This window comes from Lepisosteus oculatus, chromosome 2 (genome assembly GCF_040954835.1).
Source record: "Lepisosteus oculatus isolate fLepOcu1 chromosome 2, fLepOcu1.hap2, whole genome shotgun sequence".
Classification (NCBI taxonomy): Eukaryota; Metazoa; Chordata; class Actinopteri; order Semionotiformes; family Lepisosteidae; genus Lepisosteus; species Lepisosteus oculatus.
Genome location: NC_090697.1, coordinates 11,521,328 through 11,548,924, shown reverse-complemented (window position 1 = coordinate 11,548,924; position 27,597 = coordinate 11,521,328). Strand labels below are relative to the sequence as shown.

The window sequence follows — 27,597 nt, the reverse complement described above, 5'->3', positions numbered from 1 at the left end:
GTCACACTCAACATGCTGTGGATATTGGTTATTATGACAGGCGACTGCTGTACGTCTACCTATCACCTCTGATTTATATTCCTCCCAGGCCATGTGAGCGCTGCTGTCATGTGCGGTTGTATTATCTCACTGTAATCATATTCTTTAGCAGCGCTGTGGAGTGTGTCTGCACTGCGTTTCCCCGAGAGGGGCTTCATAACAAGGTCTGTGCAGTTCAATTACTTCAGGAAAATTTAAAACTAAGAAACAAGCACAGGGTTCTCCTTGTACAGTGTACTTAGAAGAATAAATACTGCACCACAATAAAACCTCAAATGATCCGAGTGAGAAAAACCACGACAGCCTTTCGGTTTAAGTGTTGGTGATGAATTTTGGTCACTTTTTTTTTTTAAACGGAACAGCTCTCCAAATGCTTTCCTTTGACTGTCCCACCATTAAAAGAATGTAAAGGATTGAAACGTTTGTGTCCGTCACCTTTTGCGTCCTTCAGAACGAAATGGAAAACGTCTGCAAAATAAACCAAGCGAATACATTGTGAAGCAATTCTCTAAATACTAAAATAATAATTCCTTACACTTATATAGTGCTTTTCTGGACACTCCACTCAAAGAGCTTTACAGGTAATGGGGACTCCCCTCCACCACCACCAGTGTGCAGCCCCACCTGGATGCTATAGTGCGCCAGTACTCTCCCCACACACCAGCTCTCAGTGGGGAGGAGAACAGAGTGATGAGGCCAGTTCAGAGATGGGGATTATTAGAAGGCCATGACTGGTAAAGGCCAGGGGGCAATCTGGCCAGGACGCTGGGGTAACACCCCTACTCTTTTCGAGAAACAGCCTGTGATTTTAATTGAACAGTTAACAGTTTAATTGAACCGAGAGTCAGGACCTCGGTTTTACGTCTCATCCGCCTGTTTACAGTATAGTGCCCCCATCACTATACCGGGGCATCAGGACTGCTTAGACTGCAGGGTGAGCGCCCCCTGCTGGCCCCACTAACACCTCTTCCAGCAGCAGCCTTAGTTTTTCCCAGGAGGTCTCCCATCCAGGTACTGACCAGGCTCCCACCTGCTGAGCTCCAGTGGGCTGCCGGTGGGGAGCGGCAGGGTGATTTGGCTGCTGGCCGCCACCGTGAGGGATGGCAAGCAGATGGGAGGCAGACAAGCACATCCTCCACCCGCACTGTCCACTCCAGCGCGGCCAAGCCTTCCCCATTACTAGCAGGAATATCTCAGGTGAGAGCGAGGGGAAGGGCTGGCAGGGGTTTGTCGGCTCGCTCCAAAGGAAACGCGTTAAAAAAATGAAACACAGGACCCACGGCACACCGCTGAACCAAAAGCCACGCGGCTGTGATGAGGCATGCAGGTGTTTGCCCCGGGTCCGAAGTCAGTCTTCGAAGCAGCGCCTATTCTGTCATTTCTGTTACATTAATGTCTTTTTTTATTTCGCTCAAGAGGGCCTTATGTCATACTGCCAAAATGGCCCCAAGGCTCTTCCAGGAAGTGTGGCTCTGTGCCACTACCCACCGGCACGGCTCGGGCAGTGGCGGCGTGACAGCCGGGGAGCCCCAGGAGTGCGGTGCCGAGGTGGGAACAGGGGCTGGGACCCTCCGGTCCCGGCCTGGCCAGGGCACGCAGGCCGCCCGGAGTGTGCGGCCATTTTCGGGACAAAAGCACAACCTCTTCGCTTTCATCCGACCTCAGGTGGGTCGAGAGGAAAACGATTCCCAAAGACAGAAAAACAACTGTGACCTCCTAGCTAAGTGTAGTGACTAGAGTAAGAAAAGATGAGCATAAAAAAAAATAAAATAAACGGCCCATCTACGACTTTTTGGCAGAGATTGTCAGCCAGTCCTGTACATCTTGGAGACTTACGATTCGCAAGGGTCTTCAGAAGTGCCCTCCTTGCAGTTAGGAGGTTATTTTGTGCACAGTTAGCCATTTTTAAAATCTGTTTAACCATGCAAAGGCTGCATGAAATGTTTTTTTTTCTTCTTTTTTTAATCTCAGTGTAAATTTTGCGATTCTCAAACATCACAGGTTTAGAAATGAGAAATGATTCCACATCTGTTGCTGCATTATGTCTGCGCAACCTGGCCTGTGCCTGAGATTTCAATCAAACACCACCTGGGTGACCTCACCTCCCGTTAAACCCTTCTGAAGTTGCACTTGTTTCCTCAAGGCTCCTTTCTCACTCGGCAGTGACAAAAAAAGTAGTTCACGTCCTCGCATTTTTAACTGACTTCAGAACATTCACAAGCACTAAGCACAGCATTCGGGATTATTCACGATACACACATCTATTTAAAAGTTCTTCTGCAGATTCAGCAGGAATGTGCAGGCTCGTCTGTGCCAGCGTTTCCCAGAATCCCCGGGCCTGAGCAGCCCAGGGCGCAACGTCAACAGCTCACTGGCACTTCTGCTAACTTACTGGAACAAGCAAGGGCTCTTTGAAGAAATACTTTTTTTCAACCTGTTCTTTTACCACACTAACTGTTTTACCGCAGTTCACCAAGAGGTTATTACTCTACACTTCCAGTGAAAGACTGCCTCCCTTTGTACTTGTGATTATCCATTTAATGCAGCACAAACATCCTGTTTCCTAATAGCTGCTTGTGTACTGGAACTCCAGCAGTCATCAGCTGCAGTGTGATGGTCGTTAATCTCATTATACAAACCGGACAAGGTAAATGACAGCGCTGTTGATGCTTTACTAGAATTCGTTCTCATGCAAACCACAGAATCGAAAACACAGACCTCTCATTTACAGCACTGTGTGCCAGTGTGCGTGCGATACATGTCTACATACATAGGTCCAGTACTGCTTATGCCTTACAATAGATCAGGCCTACTGGATTTAATGCCATAGATGTCATTATAAAAATTTAGATCTGAATCAACAAGCTTTTATCCAATTGCTGTAAATGCTTTTCTCCTGACCTTACAGAATAAATCTAGAAATTAGCTAGGGGTTAACTCAATTAATTGAAACATTTGTGCCTTGTATGCCACATCACAGTGACAGCTAAATGTAAACAAAATGCAATATTGCCAGAACTGAAAGAAAAAATCGATTTTCAAACAGCTCCAGCTGGAAACAAAAGAAATATTACTAATGAATGCTGATAAAAGCATTAGTAGATTTTTATCCCACATCAATTATTATTCAATACATACATGATACATATACAAAATAAATGGTTAAGGTTGTATCAATATAATATTAATCATCATCATCATCGAAGAGTTCTCTGTGAATTGAGTAATTGAGGATCAGTTCAGCACTCTACAGTAGGTATTGGAAGATTCAAAGTCCTGTAAAGACACGAAATCTAGGAACCAAGGTTGGCTAAAACTGGTTTAATCACAGAAAAAGAATATAACACAAGCAAACTAATTTGCAGAACCTCCACAATGTAATAAAAGTTTGGTGTCACTATTGCCTTGACTATCCTAAATATTGTTACTGAGATACATAATCTCAATACTCTGAGATTCCCAATAAATATTCTCAATGCTGATAACTCTTCTAACAACTGAGCTGAAACAACATTTTCTATCCACACTTCTGCACATAATGCTAACAGTAGATGCAACTATCCAGTATTTAGTTTTTTAAACTATATTATATAATTTCAGCAGCATTTGAAATAATTTGACTACCATATAATCAAAGACAATACACCCTTTGTTTTTTAAAAGGCCATTCTGACAATTCTGGAGTTGGATTTTTTAAACTTGACAAGTTCAGCTTCCATCATAACCTCTTGAACGTGCAATATTTTTCAAGCTGCAGCCTGAATTTGAGGTACTTTTTTAGCCACAGAAAATACAGTATTTTAACATTTCATTCGTTTTGCTGGGGAAGTAAATCGATCTGACTATGGTCTACCTATATGAGGATTATTTAATTCTGCTGGGTTCAAGTATTTTTTTGTTCATTTCGGAAAAAATAATAGTCATTATAACATGATCCACTGAGTGGTTTCTAAGCTGGGATTGCAACAGGGCAGTTCTGGATATTGACACTCAAACTGCCTCACTCTGCTTTTCCACAGCCAAAACCATAAGCCACTGGTGGACAGTACTGACAACCCACAACCTGAAGGAGCTAACTGACCATGACATTCAGAAATGCCACTAGGATGAATGAGTGCTTGGGAACCTGGAGGTATCACTGATAAACCGGAAGACGAGCAGGGTCTTCGAAAGACAGGAAGAACCTCAGCTTGGCCGTTCATTTCGTTGACAGCACCTTAACGAGCCCAGGAATCCCGAGAAGCCGATTCCTAAAGAACCCCACAAAGTCCCCTTGAGCAGAGGTGGCTAAGGAACTTGTTTCTCACCCTCCTCCCCAAACAGTATCAAGTGAACCAGTTGTCAACCCCAATTGTTTGCATACCTTATAGATGATCTAGTGTCTGCTTATTTAGTTTGGAGAAGCCACTTGAATAAAGTAATCAACCACAGGGATTAAAACACTGTATCATAACCGCAAAGTTATGTTTTTTTAAGACACATATGGCCCCACCAGACCAATAGACTCAGCCTTATTAGTAATACCCCAGAATCGCCCAGCTGGGGGAACTTGTGGTCATAACACAGCTGTCCCGGGACATCATGCGTGGAGAAGAGTTTCCCCAGTCCATTTCACTCCAACAGTCCTTACTGGCTCTGCCTCATTTGTTTCTCTCATGAAAACATTCACACATGAGACAAAAAGAAAATACTCTCCAGCTCATACGTCTCCAGGAAGTCCAGATTCTCCCGACAACTTCTTAGCCTCAAACCAGAACATTCACAAATTTATTTTCAGCCACTTGGCCAGGGAACGAATGGATCCGACGCCAATCTGGTCAGCTCTGGGTGGCAGCCTTTATTTGCTTTTTGCCTATTCTCCTTTCAAACCCGTCCAAGCAGACACGTGACAGGAGGTTCTGCTCCAAATTAGAGTGAGCTTCTGAAGTTTATTCCCATCGCTGCCCTTCGAAGAGGCCTTCCCAGTAATTACTGAGCATGTCAGAAAGCAAAAGGCTTCATGGACGATAAACCCTACCCCTACCTCCACCCCCGGCACCCACTCCCCCACTTTCCCAAACTTTGATTCACCCTATCGTGTGTCGTCGTTCCAGAAGAACTACGAACTACAGCAAAGCAGCACAAGACTAATTTGAGCAAACCAGGCAACTCTGTCGACCCTCCACATTGCAATAAAAGTTTGGTGTCACCATTGCCTCGACTATCCTAAATATTGTTACTGAGAGACACAATCTCAATACTCTGAGATTCCCAATAAATATTCTCAATGCTGATAACTCTTCTAACAACTGAGCTAAAACAACATTTTCTATCCACACTTCTGTACATAATGCTAACAGTAGATGCAACTATCCAGTATTTCGTTTTTTAAAGCACAAGACTAATTTGAGCAAACCAGGCAACTCTGCTGACCCCCCCCTCCCATCTCCAGGCACGCGGCGGCGCTGACCTGCTCTGGGCGGAGTTGGCGGCGGCCTGCATCACGGCGGCGGCTGCCTCCTGCGCTTTGCGGTTGACGCTGGGCAGAGGCGGCCCCATCCCGGGGCCCGTGGGCTGAGGCATGCTGGGAGAGCTGGGAGCCATGTTGGTCATGCCGCCCGAGTAAGGGCGCCCGGACATCCCCGAGCCTGGCGCCCGCCCCATGGGCATGGAGCCGCAGGGCTGGCCCGGGCCCTGTCCGTGCATCGGGCTGCTGGCGTTCATCCCCAGGCTGTTGCTCAGGCCGGGGCCCGGGCCGCTGTAGTTAGCGCTGGGCGTGCCCCCGTAGCTGGGCGGCCTTGGGTAGTTACCTAGACGACGAAGAAGGAAAACAAGACGCCGGAATCAGCAGCTCATTTTTACAGACCAAAAAAAGTCCCGTGGGACTATTTCAAAAGCTAAATGTTAATTTATTTTTTTGCATCACACGCAAAAAGTCGTTTAAAGGTTTTCACACGATGCCCCGTCTCGGCACTTCGTGACTGTTCTGCCACTGTTTGCATCGTGATAAATGGTGCTCAAACAACTTAATCCAGAAAACGACAGCAAGCGCTATGTTTTCACGGCTCTCTGAATGCAAGAGAGACTTATTTGTCCACATCAAAACAGGCACAGAAGCTTATTTAATTTGATCTGACCCCCCCCCAGACCTGCAGTGGGCTGCTGATAAAGAAAGCACAAGAGGGTGGCTAAATCCTAAACTTCACAAAAAAAAGTGAGGGTCTCGTCAGTTTGATGTGAAACAATGAAAATAAAATTAAGCCTGTGAACTTTATATATAAAGGACACAAGTGGAAACCACATAGAATCGCATTTGAAACCAAGAACAGGAGACGCTTTGTTGCACAAAGGGTTGTGGGAGACAGGAACAAGCTACCCAACTATACGTAATTGAAGCTGATACCCTTACGTCCTTGATAAAAACAGCTGGATGGGATCCTCAGATTAATCACCAAATGGGCGAGATAGGCTGAATGGCTTCCTTTTTTAACTAGTTTCAATTCCATGCAATCTGCTAATGGTGAAAAAAGGAATTCCTCTCGTAAAAGGGAGAATTTTACTTATTGTGATGTGATTAAGAACACTTTAATCAGGATCAGACTATAATGCGCCAACGTACACGTCTGGCAAAGGGGATCAAGTGTCTTTAAGTCACTAAGGGTTTTCCACTTATTCATAAGTGAGAAGTGGAAATGCAATCATCTGAACAAAAATACTGACTCCAGAAACGGAAATACTTTCTGTGTATGGCATAAGTGGAAAGATATTCCACAGCACCTACACTGTAAGTCAAAATCCGACCTTCAAATTTAGGTTTTCAAAAAATAACTCCTTTGAAACGTTGCTGTTCCTGCCAAATGTATCATTCTCAGGTCAAACAGGTGACAGCTAACAGAGTGGATATGAAGAGCAGCAACACCTTCAACACCTGTGTGTACAGTACCAGGGCTGGTTAACTCCTCGCGGCTCCATTCTCTAGATGCTAAGAGCTTATCTGATTATCTTACATATGTGAAAAGACATAAGCGTTTTGAAACACAAAAATGGAATACAAACCCTAAAGCTGCAAATACATAAACAGCATTTATTGAGATTTCCACTTTATGCACAGGGAATTGCAACTTTCCAACTGCCAATTAAAAACTGTAATCCAAAGTTGTTTTGGACATCTCGTAGTTTTACGCTCTGACCGTTACAGAATATCTGTATTATCTGTTGTTGTGCATTTCAAACACTACTGTAAGAATAAAGTACCACATACAACGGTGCCGTCTTCCACCCTAATTTTTCTGTTCCATTTCGCCCCTCAGTTAATTTTTCTTCATTTGTCCCCAAAAGTTAATGCAAAACTTTACACATTTCCACCCTCTTCTAAAGAGGAAGTGTTTCCATGAAATGATTGTTTGTTTTTTTTTGTGGTTCAGAAGCCGATTCTTCCCTGGCTGAGATGTGAAAGTAGCTGAGCTGTCAAATCGTACTTTAGAATGAACCTGTTTGTTCTGTTTCAGGCTCAGGTGGTTCCTCATCTGAAGAGGAGAGAGTTCCAGGAGGACTTTTACACTACAGTGAAACAAAAAACAGCACACCAGTGTAAGAGAGAGGCCTTCATGCAGCGGAAACTGTTTCCCTTGGAGATGCCATCAGTATCTGTGGGTTAAAGACTTGTTTGGAGTCTAATACACCCTCCTCTCAAACTAAGAGCTATTTTTTGATTTGTTGCTGCAGTAGCATCTCATCTGTAACCCTCCCCGGTGTCTCCGGGCTGTGGAAAGGTGGATACGTTAAACACTGGGTGCAGACCCATGCTCCTCAAACTGCCAAACCGTACGAGCTTAAAAAAAAAGCGCTTATAATCTTGAAGTCTTAGGAGGTCCTTACATAAGATCCATAAATAGCACATAAAACTGACCAGGAAAAAAGGGCTGAGAAAGTTGATTTTTTCCCCGCCCTGTAGTTATTCGCAGAGCTGTCTTCACAAGGGCGGCACACTTGCTGTTGGGCTAAGTATTTATAGCAGTGCTGCACTTGACTGGACTGCTGAGCCTTACCAATTACATGGAAATTCACAGCATGGCTACGCATTCCAAAGCTATGTTAAATCCCCTGACTCCCGAGGAAAGGATGACTGTAACCAAACACATTAGAAAGCGTCCTACTCAGCAGAGTGGATCACCTTCTCACAGTCCTGCCTCAGTCATCCATTTGCTCCGCTGCCGAGAACTGGGATACAAGGAGAACGCGGTGCTTCTGGCCTCCGGCCTTGTTTAAATTAGAAGACTGCTTCGAGAAAAACAGTCAAACAAGGACAAGCGGGGCGAAAATGTTAACTGACTGGAACTGAATGCGAAGCGAGTTTTTGAAAACAGATTCACTGGGGTCCTTCAAGAAAGAAATAGATGGGGCTCTTGACACCACAGGCAACTGGCAACAAAACGAGCAACATGGGTCCCAACAGCCTCCTCTCGTTTTTGTGTTTTCTTCAACACAAAAATTCAAAATATTTCTAGCAATGGAGGCTGGACATCCTGTCCTTTCTATGTATATTTAAACAATGCTCCTCCCACTTGTTCAGGTTTAGCCAATTACAACACATTCAAACACGACACTCCTCCCACTTGTGCAGGATTAGCCAATTACAGCAATTTTAAACAAGACTGCTCCACCTACCTATTCAAGCGTTTCCAATTTCAGCTTCACTTGCTGATACTAAAAGGGGAACCGTAGTCTCTATGTCTCAGACCAGTTATTCAATCTCAGCAACAAAATAAATTCATTGACATTATCATTTACAAATTTCAAATTATGCACAAAATCGTGAACTTTGTGAAAGTACTGTACAGTTTGCAATGTTGTCGCAAACCCCTGATCTCACCACGGGCGAGAGCAGGAGATTCCGCGATCGTGAAGTGATGTAGCCCTTCCTGCTCGCTAGTCACTGTAATGACTGATGTAATGTGAGGAATGAGAGAATAAGTACAGGTTGTGCAGCAGACATTTGACCACAGAAGTGTTCCAACGTGATCTAAATGCAGAGTTAACAAGCAAGTAGTTTTGGCGGCAAGACCGTCTCGAAGTCAAAAGCAATATTTCTGTTGGTGTCACGGATGTCGGAAGGGACGAACCGTGGAGAGGCAGGAGAGCGGAAAAAGACCCATATGCGTAGCGGCTGAACGGGGGATAAGCCCGGGCTCAGCAGTTCAGGAGTCGTATAGAAACCAATGCCCTCAGGCAGAGGACGTGGGGCGGCCTGGATGCTAGGCGGGTCTCAGGACATCCGAATGTCAGTGCTGAGCGAAGGTAAATCAGTGACCCAGAAATATATAGCCCCAGAGAGAGAGAGACACCGGAAGGACAGCAAAGCACAGGAAACAAGGGACAGGACAGAGTAGGAGCGCCCTCTGACAGCTGGATTCAAAGAGTTGTATTCACAAGCCTGCTTACAGTGGCCGCAACACCTCACCAGACGTCTGACTGCCTGGCTCTCTATGGCAGAATATGGTGCTGCTCATAACGGGAAATGTCGGCACTTTCTGATGTAAATTGGAGGTTTTACAAGTTACTGTGTACATTTGACTTTCTTTGCGGTTTGAAACGCATCCATCGATGCTGATTCCTTCTTACCCCGAAGTATAAAAACAGTGCTGCAGTTTTCCCTAACAAAACGAAAAGAATCACACACACTGCTGATCGGGATACTACAGGTACTACAGGTCAAGAAAAAACACGACAGGCTACAATGGACATAGTTAACAATGGAAAGAGATTACATTCACATAAAAACGCCTCCTACTCAATCTGCCGGCGACGAATCATGTGACGATGACGTGGGATTCAGGGTCCAGGTGAGCGTGTTTTTATGAGCATGACTGTGCAGTGTCCGTCGGTCCGTCACCATGGCGATAAACTGTTCCCAGATCACCCCTGGGCCCGCAACAGTGAAGATCACCCTATACCTGCGAAACTCTTCTGAAGAATTGATGCCGGTTCCCGTGCAAAGCACAGCTCTCAAATGTTCAGGCTTTCATTGCCCTTCACAATCAGTAATTCGCTGCCAGGCTGAACAGAACGTTCAATTTCAGCATGGACCAACAAGCATATTTGGCAAGAAAAAACGTAAAGCTTTGTTAACAATAAAAAGTATAAGGTTTTCAAGTTTTCAAAGGCTGTTGTAACTTGTCAGTTCAGTTTTGTAGGACACCATTAAAGCCGACTCTGATCTGTAATCATGCAAAGATGCATGTGGCTTAACACCTGTATAGCCTTCTTATTTTATTTCCAAAAGCTTTCATTCTCTGCTACACAAAGCTCAGAAGTACTACTCTACAAGCAGTGCTGCTGGTAAAGAACCAGGCAGGATCACACTGAAGTAAAGTGTGATATTTAAAAGGTTAGAAATTATAAAGGGTAATAGGCATCAAATTTAAGTGTAATGTTAAATAACAGTCTTTGCAGTCACACCACCATTTGTTTTATTATTCGTTTGCTTGCTTGAAGAACCAGAATTCATCTCAATAGCACTGCAGCAGAACGATCACCTCCATACCACTGCACAGTGCATACTGTGCCTGGCACAAGTATTCACACCTTTGCCCGGTTCTCACATTTTGTTGCCTTAAACTTTGGAGTTGTGACACTGTGAAGTAGCAATTACTAGTTGTTAAATACACTGTCCACTTTTCACTAATAAAGTAAAAAACAACAAAGCAAAGATATAAAAAGAATTGCGATGAGAGGAAAAAATGAAAAATCATGTTTGCATATGTATTCAAATCCTTCGCTATTGCACGCCTAAATTTGTACAAAATTACCTAAATGAGCCACTCAATGCAACAATACTAGTTCACACGATTCCCAAATAAGTACACCTATCGCTGTAAGGTTCCTCATGTAGTGAGTTTAAAGCAAATATTCAACCATGAAGACCAAGGAACTTTAAAACGACTCAAAGAAACAGTGTAATGAAGGCACAGATCATGAGAAGGGTGTAAAAACATTTCAAAGATCCTTAATATCTCCCTGAGCATGGTGAATTCGCGAAACAAAAACTTTCTCAGCTGTCCTCTGGAAATCATTCCTGAGTGAAGTGAAAATTAAAAAAAAAAAACGCCCGTGTTCTGTTTTCCTGTACTGGATTCATAATTCGGATCAGACCGGCACAGGGCTGAGTGCGTGTGTGAGGCCTCACCTGCACCTCACGGCACAAAAACGGAAAGAGCCAGGAAAATCACCAGGAGAAAGAGCAGGAACGTGGGAGCGCACCGGAGTTTCCATGTTGGTTTAATAGTTTAGTAATTTGTTGGCATGAGTGCAGACAAAAAACAGATGGAGCCGTCATTAAGCACAATAAGTGGAACAGCTGCCTAGCCAGCTAGCATCAGCTGAGCCGGAGACGCGTCCAAGCCCTGGCCCTGAGTGAAAGACACAGGACAGCGAGGGTGTTCCACGCCCCCCCCGCCTGCCCGCCATCCGATCGGCTACTTTCCTCACTTGTTTCTTCAGCTTTGAGCAGCACCTGAATTGGAAGTGACACTTACGGTACATTTAAGGTTTGCTATTCAGTGCCATCTTATAGTAACATTAACAGAACAAAACATTCGAATTTTTACCTTCCTGGAAAACATATCCATTAAACCACAAAGACAGGAAGGGAAAAAAAAAAACACAGACAAAGTGTACAGCGTGATTTGTTTCTTGCACTTAATCATGAGTTCTGAAGCTGTTGTCTGCACTTTAGCTTGGACACAAAGAGTGATCAAAATGCATTCTGAGTGTTGCAGACAGATCTCACACATCAGCACTGATCTTTTAAAAAGAAATCAGTCCCAACTGGCTATTTATCTTGGAAGCGAAGACACCGTTATAAAACCCTCGCAAAATTAACACTGAACAGCAACAAGCTGTGTGGATAATATCTTGTGCAGGTCTGTGCATACAGTTGCAAGAAAAAGTTTGTGAACCCTTTGGACTTACCTGGATTTCTGCATTAATTACTCATAAAAATGTGGTCTGATCTTCAACTAAGTCACAATAACAGACAAACACAATCTGCTTATACTAATAACACAGAAACAATTGTACTTCTTCTTGTCAATATTGAACACATCGTTTAAACATTCACAGTCCAAGCTGGAAAAAAGTATGTGAACCCTTTTATTTAGTAACTGGTAGAACCTCCTTTAACAGTAATAACCCCCTCCAAACGTTTCCTGTAGCTGCTGATGAGACTCGCACAACGGTTAGAAGGAATTTTAGACCATTCCTCCTTATAAAACTGTTTCAGTTCTTTGATATTTCTGGGATTCCTTGCGTGAACAGCTCTCTTCAGGTCATGCCACAGCATCTCAGTTGGGTTGAGGTCTGGACTCTGACTTGGCCATTCCAGAACACTAATTTTATTCTGTTTAAGCCATTGGGTTGTTGATTTACTCCTGTGTTTCGGGTCATTGTCTTGTTGCATCATCCAACTTCTATTAAGCTTCAGGTGACGGACCGCTACCCTGACATTCTCCTGTAAAACATTTTGATACAATTCTGAATTCATCGTTCCCTCAATGATAGCACGCTGTCCAGGCCCTGAGGCAGCAAAGCAGCCCCAAACCATGATGCTCCATCTGCCTTGCTTCACAGTTGGGATGAGGTTTTGGTGTTAGTGTGCAGTTTTTTTCCTCCAAACATAGCGTTGCACGTTTCTGCCAAGTTGACCATCCGTCAACTTGGGTCTCATCCGTCCACCTAACATTGTCCCAGAAGCACTGTGGACCATCCAGGTGGTCTTTTGCAAACTTGAGACGTGCAGCAATGTTTCTTTTGGAGAGCAGCGATTTCCATCGTGGTGTGCTTCCATCAACACCATTCTTGTTCAGTGTTGTTCTTATAGTGGACACACAAACAGAGGCTTGGGCAAGTTCAAGAGATTTCTGCAGGTACTTTGCCGTTACCCTGGGGTTCTTTTCCACCTCCTTCAGCAGTGCACGCTGCGCTCTTGCCCTGATCTTTGCAGGACGTCCACTCCTAGGGAGAGTAGCAGCAGTATTGCATTTCCTCCATTTGTACACAATTTGTCTTACTGTGGATTGATGAACATCCAGGCCTTCAGAAATGTAGCCTTTTCCAGCTTTATGCATCTCTACAGTTCTTCATCTAAGGTCCTCAGATATTTGTTTTGTTTCGGGGCATGGTTCACATGAACAGCTCTTTCTTGAGAAGAGCAGACGCTGTCAGAAACCAACCTTTGTGTGTCTTTTTTATAGGGCAGGGCACCTCCAGCTCACACCTCCTATCTCATCTCATTGATTGGAACGCCTGACTCCAATTAGCTTTTGGGGAAGTCATTAGCCTAGAGGTTCACAGACTTTTTCCAGCTTAGACTGTGAATGTTTAAACAACGTGCTCAGTACTGACAAGAAGAAGTACAACTGTTTCTGTGTTATTAGTTTAAGCAGATTGTGTTTGTCTATTATTGTGAAGATCAGACCACATTTTCATGAGGAATTACTGCAGAAATCCAGGTAATTCCAAAGGATTCACAGACTTTTTCTTGCAACTGCATAACAAATATCTAAGCATTAAATACACATATGTTGTTTAACTGACCATATATAAGGAAAACAGCTTAATAAAACCTCAACCGTCCTCAACTATGCAATTTAAAAAAACATTTTCTTTCTTGCAACCGCGACAGAATGAACATCACAGAGGGTTAGACTGGTTTATAGTGATAATAGGAACTTGTGAGTGGTTTGGCAGACATGGCTGTTTATTTAAGCAACACAGCATGTGGACCAAGGGATGTTACTGTAAGTAGTCAGCTGCTAGCTCTCATGGCATAGGCTGATGCACTGCACACATGGCATGATTTAGGACAGTCCTCTCTCCGTGAAAAGATTCAGACTGCTACCAGGGTTGCAATAATGAGATGTACATCTTCATGCACAAGACTTTTTTATAGCATTTAATGAAGTTCTCTGGCAGTCACACGCATCACCTTCGATTAAGGGCAATGCTAAAGCACTGACCCTTTCTAATGAGATAGGAAATTATCATTCAGCACAGAAAACAGCACTCTTATACTGTATATATCTTTTTAATCAAATAAAAACTGAGAAGAGCATTGAAAGTTCAAACATTTCATGAATATTCCAAAGACTAGTCTAAACTATGGCTTTAATCTGCTGTCTAAAGCAAAATAAGTCTGACAGCTCTACGGAGGACAAGACTTAGGGGACAGACTGTTTCATTACAGGCCCAATGCACAGTGATCTACCTCAGTACCCTGCAGCTGCTGTGGTCACTTTGCTCCAGAATCACTGTAACAGAGTCTGGACAAGGTTGGATGTGAAGCAGCAAGACATGGATTCAGGTAACACCGCGATATTGAACAGCTCTCCTCACCATGAGAGACATTCAAGAGCAGCTCCTGAGCAGACTGTATCCAGTGCTGCAGAAAACTACAGTAACACCCTAATGAAACCCAGCATCTGCTCTCCAAAAGAAACTGAGAACGTCAGGCTTCGTACAGCACTGATAAACTCCTGCATTGTGTTAGGCTAGCTGCGGACTCGAACTGGGCTGAATTACTCACTAAGTAAACAGCTGAACATTGTAATATGCTAATTGATACCTTAAGGTTTTTAACTCAGCCCTCGGTCACCAGACACATAAAATGAAAAACTGCCCAATATGATTTTGTATTCGGAATAAGATCTCATTTATTTTTGCTAGAATATCACGGAAGGCACACGCAGTACTGTAGTTGCTGGCAAGTGTTGGGGGGGGGGGGGACCGATGGATTTATGGCTGAACATGCACTGCAGGAATGAAAGAAACAGCAAAAGTCTTCCCTTTCAGCAACACAGAGAACCGAGGAAATGGAAGACCAAGCCTTTGACTCATAGATGAGACCGCCGATTCAGTCCAATCTCCATCTCCTCCCCGACAGTCCCCTACAGGACAGTGACGTCTGGGGGTCAATCACCTACTGTCACGCACAGTACAAAGAAAAATAAGAACGCCTCCTGCAGACATGCGCGGTTTCGGCCCTTGGCGACTGTCTCACCTTGAGGTCCGTATTGGCCGCTCTGGGGTCCGTATGTGTTGCTGGAGCTTCCCTGCTGGTACGAGCCCAACCCATGATGCATCTGTGCTCCGGGAGAAGGGTGCGGGGACATGGGCGGCCCAGACCCTTGTGGTCCATAGGGGGGCACGGGGGGGTTGCGCTGCATGCCACCCATAAAACCTACAACACAGATCGAGCCCAGAGTCAAAACGAGAAGATCCCTTCGCCTCCGCCAAGGGCACGGCGCGTTGTCACTGGAGCACGGCTTTGCGCGCACAGGATCAATCCCAGAGAAAGGCAAGGGTTCTGCACAGAACGGGGGAGCTAAGTCAAGCGTGCTCCTACGCGCGAGAGAAGATCAGCTATCCTGATTGGAACTGTCTGTGCCCCTGTCCGCTGTCCTGTTAATCCCAGGTAGATCCGGAGCTGCAGCAGAAGTTCGCCCTTTACACTTTGTTTTATTCTGCGTCTTCTGTTACTCGCAGATATAAATCTCTACCGTCCTTCCCGGAACAGTAGTTGTCACTGTAGAGCAGTTCAATCTGAGGCACAAATGGCGCAGAGAGGATACGATTACATACAAGGAGTGCTTTGAAGTGAAATGCACGTTAAGAGTAGGAGGGTTAATTACATTTAATGAAGAGAAAAATATCGTTTTTTCCCACCCCATCACCTTCATAGATGTATTAGGACCAGGTTGATAAAAATGCAAAAGATCACAATAACAGTTTCCATAAGTAACTGTGACCTGGCGGCTTTCCCCTCTAAGGAGATGGCTTCTATGTGTTATTTTTTTCCGGTGATTTGACTCCCTCAAAAAAATACATAAAAAATAAAAATGGAGGCACGGCTAAAGATTCTAAAGGATCTTGAGGTATACTGCATTATGTATGGATACAAATCATTATCTGATTTACTGTCATTCTAAGTATTCACTTACTTACAAGGAATATTTAAGAAGTTCCTCTCAACATTAAAGAAAGAAATCCGGTTGAATGTCTGGCTAAGCACAATATGAAACATCACTTTTACTGATCACTCATTCATAACATCAACATTTCTAAACGTGCCTTATAAAATATACAGTAAGCTTTAGTTATACTAAACATACTTTATGTTTCAAAGCTGCAGCGAATCCCCCTGTATCGTATGAGGTGTACAATCTGTATAAATTGCGAAGGGCCTATTTACGCCCCACAGATTGTGAGTGAGGTGCTGTAATATTACTGCTTATGTTAAATAGATCTCTTCTCAAGCATGCAACCAGAGATGCTGAAACTACTTTTCTTTAGCGCTTCTGTAACCCTGAAACCCAGGCTTAACAAGCATTTTTTTCAGAAAGACTGCTGACCATGTGCTGCATTTTGCACTGAATAAGGAATGATGATACTGTATGATGATAAAAAGTGACTGTAAAGTGCTTGGATTTCGGGCCTGGGTATAAGGGACATTATGGAAATACTTCACTTCCATTAGGAGAAAGGAGTCTTAAAAGACAGCACAGTTCCACATGTTTAAACCGCCTGGAAAATGGATGTGGAAAAAGAACGTTGTGCAGACTGTGCTAAAAGCAAATAATGCATGCAGGCACTCTCTCTCTCTGGCAGGGGGTTGTAGTCTTAACTGAACAACAAAGAGCACTGAGCGGAATTTATTAAAATCAGCAAACCTCTTCTGATCGTATACTTCTCATCATTTCCTTTTAAATGATAGATTTGATATCACGGAAAACCACATTCATTCTTGACTAGAAAAAATGAGCTGAAATCCAAATAAAACCGATCTCTTCTTCTGCTCAGCTCAAATGTTGCGGTGAAGTTCCTGTCCTTCTTCATTACGCTAAGAGAACAACCCGCCACAGAGACAAAGGGCAAAGGGTAGGAATACACGACGACTATTAGATCGCTCGGCTGCTATTGGTCTGTGTGCTTACTCGAATCAAAGGGAATCATAACATGAAGCAAATATCCAACAGAAAAAAAATAAAAATAAAATAGTGGCAGCCGTCTAATTAAAACAGGTGGAACAGAAAAAAAACCTGGTATTGGCTGTATCAGGTTACTCTGACATTGGTCACTTTTCATAATGCATTGGCAGCCAGTGATATCTGTCCGTTTATTTGCTCATGCTTGGATTTCCAGCAGTTGGAGTACTAGACTCTGGACATGCATGTGGTCTGAGTGGTTTGACCCCTGCTACCTGTTGGGGTGACTTCCACTCGTTCGCTCTCGGAAGGATATTACGAGGGTTCAAAAGGTGAAGAGACTCCAGATTTGCTCCATGGCATAAAAAGCCATTTGAAGGCCACTCTTGGGACAGTGGCCTAGGCTGCCACTGCATTATAAGCAACACAGTATAGCACAGCTTTCCAGGGTGGAGGTGCAGTCAATCCGCGGGCGTTGTTGCTCTTTTAAATCTTGCAGGAACAATGTTTGTCACTTCCGACCCTCTTACTCTGCCATCCCGCCTTCCCTGTGGGAATCTCCAGTGGCTTTAACCACGACAGGTGAGACACAGCTCCTGAGAGACTCCTCCAAGCCAGAGGAAATGGGCAAGAGAGGCGAACGACCGTGCGTTAAAACATTTCTTTATAAAAACAATAGATGTTAAAAAGCTCCTCCGAGCTAAAACTGAGAGGAGAGCTGTGGAAGTGAATCAGAGACACAAGACTCATTCCCTAAGGACGTGAGTAACGCTAATTGGATTCCCCTGCACACTTGCACTCAGCTTTGAGAAGTCTGGTCAGAAGCTGTTTTTACCTGAATGGTCTGCCCACACAACAGATGGCATTTTAGGAGGCGAAACAGCGCAGAATCATGCAGTGCTACTCTAATGAGCTGTGCAACAATACCGCAATACCAAATAGAAACACGGATGTGAACTTAAGACTGTTTACAAACAAAAGGAGGCCACCTGGCCAATCTAGCCTGTTAATAGTTAATGGATTCAAGGTTCTCTTCCAGCCATTTCTTGAAGAAAGCTTGTTTGATAAACCCGCAAGGCTTTTGGATAAAGACGTGCCACCTGCTCTCGGTTTGAAAGGCACTTCGGCGTGGTGTCCACTTGTGCCCTCTGTTTCGTGATTCACTGTTCATTAGGAAGAAATCCACGAGGTAGACTTTGTCAATATCTCTGAGGTTTTGGAATATTTGTATCAGATCCCCTCATAGCCTTCTCTGTTCAAGACTGAAAGGGGTTAGTGTGTGTAAAAGGCTAGGCACTTTCAACGGAAACTCAACAGATTTGCTATCCTCCTGATATGGAGTTTAACAAGATGTCGGTGTTTCTATACCTCCACAGCTACAAACTAAGTGAACTGCACTCCAGGTATATTTTCTGTTAACCCAAACAGCCCCATTTTTAAAGTGATCCAAATCATACAGTTGCTCCAAAGCACACAAAACAAAAAAGAACCAGCTTTGGAGAAGTCTCACCCAAGTCCTTCGTCCTCTGACTAACCTCAAATCTACTTACTTTCAAGAACAGAGCAGACAAATCCACGCTAAAAGGGGCACTTTGAGCTGGCCTAAGGTAAAAACAGATGGGGAATGAAAAAAGGACAAGTTAAGCCGCTATAAAGTCACTAAAATATTACCCCCTACCCCTGTTATTTCTTAGTCTATGCAACACCCATTTCCAGAAGCACGTGGAAACAGTGGACTGAGTGAAGATTAGAGCTCTTATGCACTGGGGACACTCCCCAAGTCAACAGTCAGGAGACAGACACGTGCTGAACTGCTCGCTGAAATCCACTTACCCCTCTCCTGAGACATGGGAGACTGGCTCATGGTAGAGTGAGAGCCAGCGTCGGACAGGTTACCGGGGGTCTGAGGAGCCATCTGGCTGCCTGTGGAGAGAGGAGAGCAAACCTTCAGAGCCACCATCAGCTGCGGACAGACTCAGATGGCTGAGTTAACATTATTACAACGCGCTGGTGTCCCAAATCCGGCTCCAAGTTCTCACCGGAGAAGCTGGAGCCGGAGTGAGGAAATTCAACACTGAACAAGAGAGCTGGAACAAAAGGTTGCCAAGCGAGTTCTGTGGAAGGATGCTTCAGGAGGCTTCCAGTAAATGGATTACAGGCGCACGTCGCGGTGCGACGTTGACTGACAGCCTGACAGCGTGAGGAGAGAAGCGGTTTTAATCAAGGTGCCGTAACAGCTCGTCGAAACCGAAATGTGTCTCGGAATGGGATTTCAGTCACGCTGCTGTGTACACCACCTGTGGAATAATAAAGTTACTCAACAGGCACGGCTGTGGGCATGCTGGGTAGGAAGAGAGCAAACACCTCAGGCTTCTGCAAAACACTGATTTCAAAGAAGGAAAATCCAGTACTGATGTGTTTCACCTGTTACGGGAACCATACTACAGTGGTTTCTAGGTCAAATTGAAATGCCACAGCTTCCTATTCAGATACTTTCTTAAAAGACAGAAACAAAAACATCTCATCAACTGCTGCTTCTTCTGGCGAATGAAAAAAAATCAGTACAAAATGGCGGCAAAAAGTGCATGGCCACACCATCGCAGTCCAATCCGATCTCAGCCCCCCCCGTTCAGCCACAGCCTCCTTCACACCCCTCCCAAGCTCTGCCTGCTGTGACTGCTGATCATTTCATTATGTGGAGAGACAGGGCCTTCATTTACGATGACAAGCATTTGTAATTGCGACAGTATGTCAATGTGGTTCCTTTTTATTAACATCTGTCTACCGCGAACAAAAAAAAAACTGCGAAACTGGTATCACTTCCAAGGACGATGTGAGTAAAGAACTAGCAATTTTAACACCATAAATGATTAAAAAAAGGAGCCAAGTCACTAGCGTTCCTCACCTCTCTAACAAGCACAGTCGAACCATGAGTATGATTTCCAGTTAATCAATTCGATCTGATTCAAGTCGTTCCTGTAACAAATCAACGGTAACAAAGTTCTTCACAGGTACCCGTATCCACTACACGTAAAAGTAATTTTGAAAACTTACACCAGATTTTGTTACACCTCTCACTCTTTCATAATCAAAAGGCACTTTGTGTCTTTCTGTTCAGATATGCAAATACAGAACTTCGAAGATCACACTTACTGTACACTGCATGTCAAAAGCCCCACTATTACACAGCTGATCAATAGAGAGAGCTGCTCCACCGGTTGAATTAAGACGGAACTGAAGACTCTTGTTGAAGCCAGAGTGGAATTTATTCGCGGCTGAACGTTTCATACCAAGGCTGTCGCCTCCTGTAGCACAGTGTCCCTGGTCACCATACTGGGCCATTGGCTCAGAAATTCTGATCAAGAGGGGATACCGCCACCTACAGGTCTACCACTGTATTACTAACCAGGTCCAGTAATGCTTAGCTTGACAAGATTTGACAAGATCAAGCTATAGAATGGCGATGCTGCTGTGAAATGTGAATCACACATATCTGTGAGTGTAATTACTGGGAGTTAAAACTCAAGAAAAATTGACTGTGTTTTCATAGAGGTGTTGAACTCAAAATAATGACTCGGAAATAGATTTACGTCCGATGTCATTCATTTGCTTTCAGTCCCTCAGCATCACAAAGATTCAAGCTAATGTTAACAGCATTAATTAACGCAATGGCATGTGAATTGGCATGTGAATGACATGTGCACTGACTCAAGCTTTGTAAAATGTGAGAATTACACTGAGGAACTGTTGGCACAAGACTCATTAAAGATAATGTTTGTGCTGTAAACTAGTACACACAAAAACTGTCTTTCGGTGCAGTCCGTTAAAATGGTTATTAGCACTCACTTAGACGTCAAACAACATACTGAAAAGTGTAGAAAAAGTTCTGACGCTCGCGTGCCCATAAGATACCAGTCTGATGATACTGCCTAATCACATTTCAGAACTGTATTTTATGTTTCAATGTTTCAAGGAGGAATTGATTTTTAACACAAATAGAGGGGAGGGTAAGCTGTCAAAAGACATGTGCTTCACCTTAGCTGTGCTATGTTATTGTTCAAGTACACAATTGTTAAATATTTTGTCTGATCTACTGTACTAAGGTAATGTGTAATACACATGAAATAGTGTTCTTACTTTGACAATTCAGTACTCTCTGGTAACAAAGAGTAATGCTGAGTGAATTCTAGATATCTGGCATGAGTTGTAAGCCTTTATATGTAAAGTGAGAATCTAATTTTCTTTATGCAAAATTTTGCATTACAAACACTTTTTAAGGAACAAATTACCTTTGTTAATCTATAGAAGCGTATATATGTACATCAGCTGATAAACTGTAGGTCTGAAATCTGAGTTATACTGGCTCTGGGACTAGTGATCAGGATCACCTATAAACTCCTTTAGAAGTACAGGAAAAGTCATGTTAAGTTAAAAGTCAGGTTTCAGCAATATAAAAACACCAAAGATGTCACTTCTATAACTATTGCTATTGCTCTTGGGAAAATAATGTGATACAAGACATTTACGCCCCACAAAAAAAGATAAATGTCTGCACCTCTCTTGAACCACACGACATTTATCACCCTTAGTTGGTCCAGTTCCAGTAAGACCAGAGGTCATTCAGTTGCAGAGGTCTAGCAGTATTAAATCCCCCACAACCTCGTTTTTGCGCAAAGACACACCTCTGTCAAACGAAACCTGTGACATCGTCAAACAGGGGCGCTGGGACTGGACAAAGGTAGAGAACTACAAGCAGTGCTTGTTTATAAGACCGTTAGTTACATCACTAAGGGAGCTTGTTTTGTGTGAGGGCTATTCAGGCTCAGACGAGGCACAAACTGAATCCCGGCTGATGTTTCAGACTGTGATAAACACACAGGTTTGCTGGGCTGATCCTGGCCCTCCGGCTATTAGTTTGAATTCTCTTCTAGAAGGAAGGTGTCAGTACATAAGTCACCAGCTGTAACTTAATAACCGAGTTGCTGAAGTAACCGCTATGCCACAGTCAATTCAATATCGATGACTGCTGGTGGTACTGTATGTTTGTTTTCATAATATGGTCAAGGTAGTTCTTTGCTTTGTGTGTATTAGCTACAGTACAGTATGCTCTGTCCCTATCTGTTTAGCACACTAAGCGCTATTGCGAGTCCTCTAATGATATTTTAGTTTAGCTGTCTTCTGGGCCAACACAGAGTGCGGGAGATTGTTTAACATTTCCAGAGTTGCACAACAGTAGCGAAAAATATAAGAAGGTAGAACCAAAGAAAGATAGAACTAGTTTAAATGAAAAGTACAGTTGGGGAGAGGGAATCCACTATGTCCTGTGAGCTCCTAGTCTCCAGCTGGTGCCTGAAAAGCAGCAGCAGAGTTTCTACAGGGGGCCCTTTTCACTTTTGCACCAGCAGGAAGTTAATGCCGATTGGGTCTTGAGATCCGCACGACTGAGGCAAGTTCACCCTTCCCTTGTAACTTTCCCCTTGTAAAAGGCTTTGGAGGACAGGGCCAGGACACACTGCGCTGTCACACTCTGTTTGGAAGGGCACGCCGGCTTGAGCTGTGCTGGTTTATACCATTAATACACATGCAGATCTGGATGGCTGAGGATTAATGCATTCTGGGATTGGTGTCGGCGCTTGGTTTGTCTCACGCCTGAACTAATTCGGCTCTTCATTAGTCAACGACAGGGCCCATCAGGAGGCTGACTGCCTGGGTTTCTCTGGCGGGGGGTCGTAGACGAATGGATGGAGCAGGAGGGATTAGCCGGCTGAGCAGCGGGTTTTGCGAGATGCTTCAGTGCCGTTAATCAACACAACAAATCCCTTCTTTTTTGGGGGGGTGGGGATTGGGAGGGAGACCTGAGCGTGTTCGGCCAACAGTTCAGAAGCCATCCATATCTTTCACCCTGATTTTTCCCGATTCAGTTAGCGTCATCAGATATTACTGTCACTCGTCGTCTTCACATTACAGTTAAATAATCGATTCATTCAATTTTAGCATTACACTTAGACATCAGAAACACATCAGGTGTAAAAAGAGAAACGGAAGCCTACAGTTAAACAGCCTGAGGTGAAAAGGATGATTCTGTGGCTTTTATTTTAGCCACTGGTATTTTACCTCTCAGTTACACATCTTACTTTCCTTTTCAAATGGCTTTTGGGAAATTATCTTCATAAATAGCTCAACAATGTTTTTGCCAATAGCACGTACACCTCACTGCCTCCAGATTCAGGTCCTGCTCTACAGAGCAAGAAGAGGGAAGAGATTTAATCCCAATCAATCAATCAAAGTGTATTTATCCAATGCACAACAATACAGCGTGCAGCAGTAGTTGCTGGCAATGAAATGTCTTTTCTACGAGCTCAACGGGGGGGATAAAATCACCAAATTAAGGTTACATAATAATAGATAATAATGCAATAGAAATTGAATAAAATAAGCTCAGACAAAGTCAATATACAGTAAATAGACCTCTTATGTGTCCAGGGTGTATGCAATATATTATGTCCAAAAGACAAGGACGAATGGGAGCTCACACGACGGCACCATCTTACTGTGAGCGGCCAAAGGTATTTAACACCGCAATTAGCGGCACTGTCAATGCAGTATCTCTTCAAAGGCTCACATTCAATTCACTTCTCATCCTCAACAGTAGCAATGAGCAATTTTCACATAACAACGCAAACGCCCTGTGCATTACTTTCAGGTCTTGACCATCGAGAAATATATATTAATGGAGCGAAAATGCTCATAAAAACTAGTGATGAACTTTTTCTGTGTGAACAGTTTTCAACATACATCTAAATCTGTGTGTACAAGACAGGGGACAAAACCATAATATGACAGACCAGACTAGTTCAATGTAAAAATGTAAAACAAATGAAAACTAAAATGAAAAAATGAAAACACTGTCAAGTACATACACTAAACTTTTTAGCAAACCCACGACTTTCTTTCTTACTGAGGTGTCCTGTCTTTTAAACACTTTCTTATGGCTACTCAAAGAGAAGTCTGACACTCTCTACAGTTTTTGAGAAAAATCTATAAGCCAAAAAATGCCCACTCTGTGTTGAAGCTGCATTTTTACATTTTACGAATTTTTAAGTATACTGAACAAATCGAATGACTGCAGTAACTGATCACTAAAACAGCAGGAATCAACTGAAAGACATTCTTATTCCAAGACCCCTGCCTTTTTCTGGAAAGAGACACTACTGTCACAATCGCTACTCCTCCTCTTAAGGGCGCTCCAGCCCTTCCTTGTTCTGCCTCATTCCCCACACCTGTTCCTTATTCCAGCCCCTCTTTAGTTCCACCTTAAAAGCCAGGCGTAGTCGTTACTCGAGGTTCCTCATTGAATCGCGTTTCATGAGAGCCCGGGTCCTGCAGCGTCTGGCTCCGTTATGATTTTAACTTTCTGTTCCTGATTCCCCCCGCCGGTTCCGACCCGGTTCCTGTTCCTTATCCCCCCGGATGGATCGCCTGGCCATGGACTTCAGCCCTTGTTTCTGATTGCCCGTTTGGATTTCCTATATGGATCGTTCACCACGGACTCACTCCCCCTGGACACCTGCACCCCTTGGACACGCCCCCTGTCTCTACCCTCTCCTGCATGACTTTTTCCCCAGTGTTTCCTCACAAATCCGGATCGTGTCGTCTGCATAGGGGCCCCGAAAGAACTGATCGTGACAACTACCTGCACACCAAACCTTAACATTGACCCTGGAGAAAACACAGACTGAATAAGGGACTCCCTAGTTTTACAAGCAAATGAAGTCTAAAAGGGTGAAAACAGTGGGGCTGGAAACCCTTCTAACAAACTGCACTCAGAGCTCCAGTCCTGAGAGGAACTGCCTGGGACTGGAGTATTTTCAACTCAAGAATAAGAGGACCCTGTGTTGTGTCCTCTTCCTCTGCGGGTTACGGTCAGACAGCTCAAGGTGTAGGAAGTGAGCTGAATAGTTTTTCCATGAAAATATCATTGCTTATGGGGAACTGTTTAGGAAAGCTTGCACGTATTTCTACTAAGGTTTTAAAAGGCTTTTCGTTTCTATTTTCCTCTACAATGACTCTAACCAAGGGCAAATACTCTTTTGGGATCGATCAATTGCCAATGGAGACTTCAGGCTTCTCAACAAACACATTTAACTGCTAGATCCCCGCAGATCAAGCGGTGACCTTTTTTTTTCATGCGGTGTCCCTGACTCGGCTGAGCCGGATTGATACTTTAATGATCCCAATTAAAGGTTTTGCTGCCCGTGCTGACAAAATCACCTCCGCTGATCTCTCAGCAGCTGCTGCTGTGTTCCCACTGGCTTCTCGACAGCAAGATCTGCAGAAGCCTAAATGTTTTTGTTCTGTGCATGCAGTCTGAGAGAAAAAGCTTTCTTGTACAGTGAGCATTTAATGAACAACACCATGATCTACCGACGCGATAAAATGTTCCATTTACATAAATATGAGCATTTGTTTCAGTACAGAGTCGCGGGGCTAGTGGACGGCTCATTATCAAGGCAATGCCACAGTGTAAACAGGCCCGATGTGGGGAGAATGTGTTATTACACATTTCGTCATTATCATAATATACATTTTACATGCTAAGCCTGGCACCTCAGTGCCGCCCAATTAAAAATATGAATGTGATGTGCCAGTAAGGGGCTAGAGCCACTTAAGGTGAAACAATAAGAGCCTGTCCTGCTGGCAGACAGTGTCCGTACCACACGTCCCTTCACTCGGCGGTGCACAGTGACCTTTAAGCTCCCAGAGAGCCTGGAAGCACTTCAAATGGAGCCGATAAACAGCTTACTGAAGTGCCCTGTTAGGAATGCTTAAATTGCATCTTTAAAAGGAAAAAAATACAAATAAAGCCGTGTTAAATGCAACTCATGGACCACTGCTGCTTTGAAATCCTGCATTTCCCAGCTACTGGAAGTGGCTGTTTACTAGCAAGGCAAATCGAGCTGCCTGAATATAAAGTGCCCGACGGTCACGTTTCTGAAGTATTATTATACAATAAAGCTGCCCTGTGTTACAGAACTCCTGTGTTGGAAACATGGCAAAAGCAGTGTGAAGCGCAAAAAGAAGCACTGGGAGCATGTCACCAGTTCTCTGGCTCGGGAGAGAGGAGGCTGCTGTCACGAGACACTCTCAGGGGAGAGAGGCCCTTTCCTCCATGAACACAGAGAGAATGAACAACAAAACGCTTACCCTACAATACACTCTGAACGTCGCCAATCGGAGAGGGAAATCATATTTGGGAAATTAAAAGGAGTCCTTGTAATTCACACCAGCGAAAGCCTGGAAACCAAGTTTGGTTTTCGCTTGAAATGTACGCTACAGACCGGGCCTGTAATTCCTCAGGGCTGAGTGCTGGAACTCAAGACGATGGCTCACTCAGTCAGCTGCAGCAGCAAGTTGTGCAACAGCTTTCTTGCACAGGCTTCCAAGACCCACTGCTGTGATTAACCGTGTGGGAGTCAGACATGTTCATAGCTGGCTTTTTAACCAGTTTTTGAGGCACTTGATGTTTAAGCAGAACAAGTATGATCTGATGCAGATTAAGGTGCGCACCTTTGATTAACGAAAACGAAGACTGTGTATGTGCACACCAGCGTGTTAGACTCGTTTCCCCTTACATTGTGGTGTTAAGAGTCAAAATGAGGTCTTGCTGGACGTGAGAGAGCCCAACGACAGACAGTTTTACATTATCTTTCATTCGGACTACAGTGCTAAATCACAAATATGGAATGGATGGCCTAACTGACATATTCATGCCCTGACAAAAAATACAGAATCGCACACACACATTTGTAAGCAGGAAATGACAATCATTTGCTTTCTCTCAAACAGTTCCTATTTGATGTTATGCACTGTGTTTTGTCTTTGAGGCGTGCAGTCATTTTCAAAACATTGGTCACAAAACCAGTGTATCACTTGTCGGTGAAGAACACAACGGCAGGACTGTTATCGTCAGTGTCCTGGACTCCACCAGTGCACAACTTTGATCTGGGGGCCAAAAAAACAAAAAAAAAAACAGGTGCTGTGCCTTAAGCTCTCTCAAGTCTCTGCTTAATATTTAAACACTACCTCTGCTTACACTGCACCACAAAAACAGCTGACAATTGCTGTCTGCAAATAAAGATCTGTTCAGCCTATTTACATTTTTGCTTTGTTAGTGATCTGGAGCAGCTATAGCTGAGGAGGAAGACAAAAGGAATTAAATTCCAGCAAAGCACTTGGCAGGAGCTGCGCTGGCCCAGAGCAGCAGCCTCCGACTGAATGGGGAAGGATTTCAAACGCCGGCCCAGTGGAGCTTTGGGATTACACAGATTGCACAGGGAATACAGAGGTGTTGTGTACAACCCGTTGTGCTTCTTGCTGCCTAAGGCAAGAGTAAGGTAAACCGTCCAGATTGTCAAGGTTAAAAAGGATGTCATTTGTTATAAAAAAACCAGCAAACACTTCAACAGACATGCTTTTAGTAAGAGGGACATTACCCTTTGCAACACTGGTGGTTTATGGTTTCTTTCTAAGAGTAAATCATACTGCATACAGTATATATCGTATGTACATAAAAACATCCGCAACTATCTATTTTCTAACT

General features: G+C 43.9%; 1 protein-coding gene across 5 annotated transcripts in view; it reads right to left on the bottom strand.

The window, feature by feature from the left end:
- arid1b (AT-rich interactive domain 1B) overlaps positions 1-27,597 on the bottom strand; it is a 237,294-nt gene that overhangs the window by 47,617 nt on the left and 162,080 nt on the right. For 4 of the 5 annotated variants that reach the window (XM_069197114.1, XM_069197118.1, XM_069197121.1 and 1 more), the window contains 3 exons: positions 18,831-18,920; positions 15,074-15,253; positions 5,489-5,828 (listed from right to left, as the gene is read on the bottom strand). In XM_069197114.1, the coding sequence (XP_069053215.1) occupies positions 5,489-5,828; positions 15,074-15,253; positions 18,831-18,920 (610 nt within the window). The remainder of the gene's footprint in view (positions 1-5,488; positions 5,829-15,073; positions 15,254-18,830; positions 18,921-27,597) is intronic. The other variant, XM_069197131.1, reaches the window with a different exon arrangement.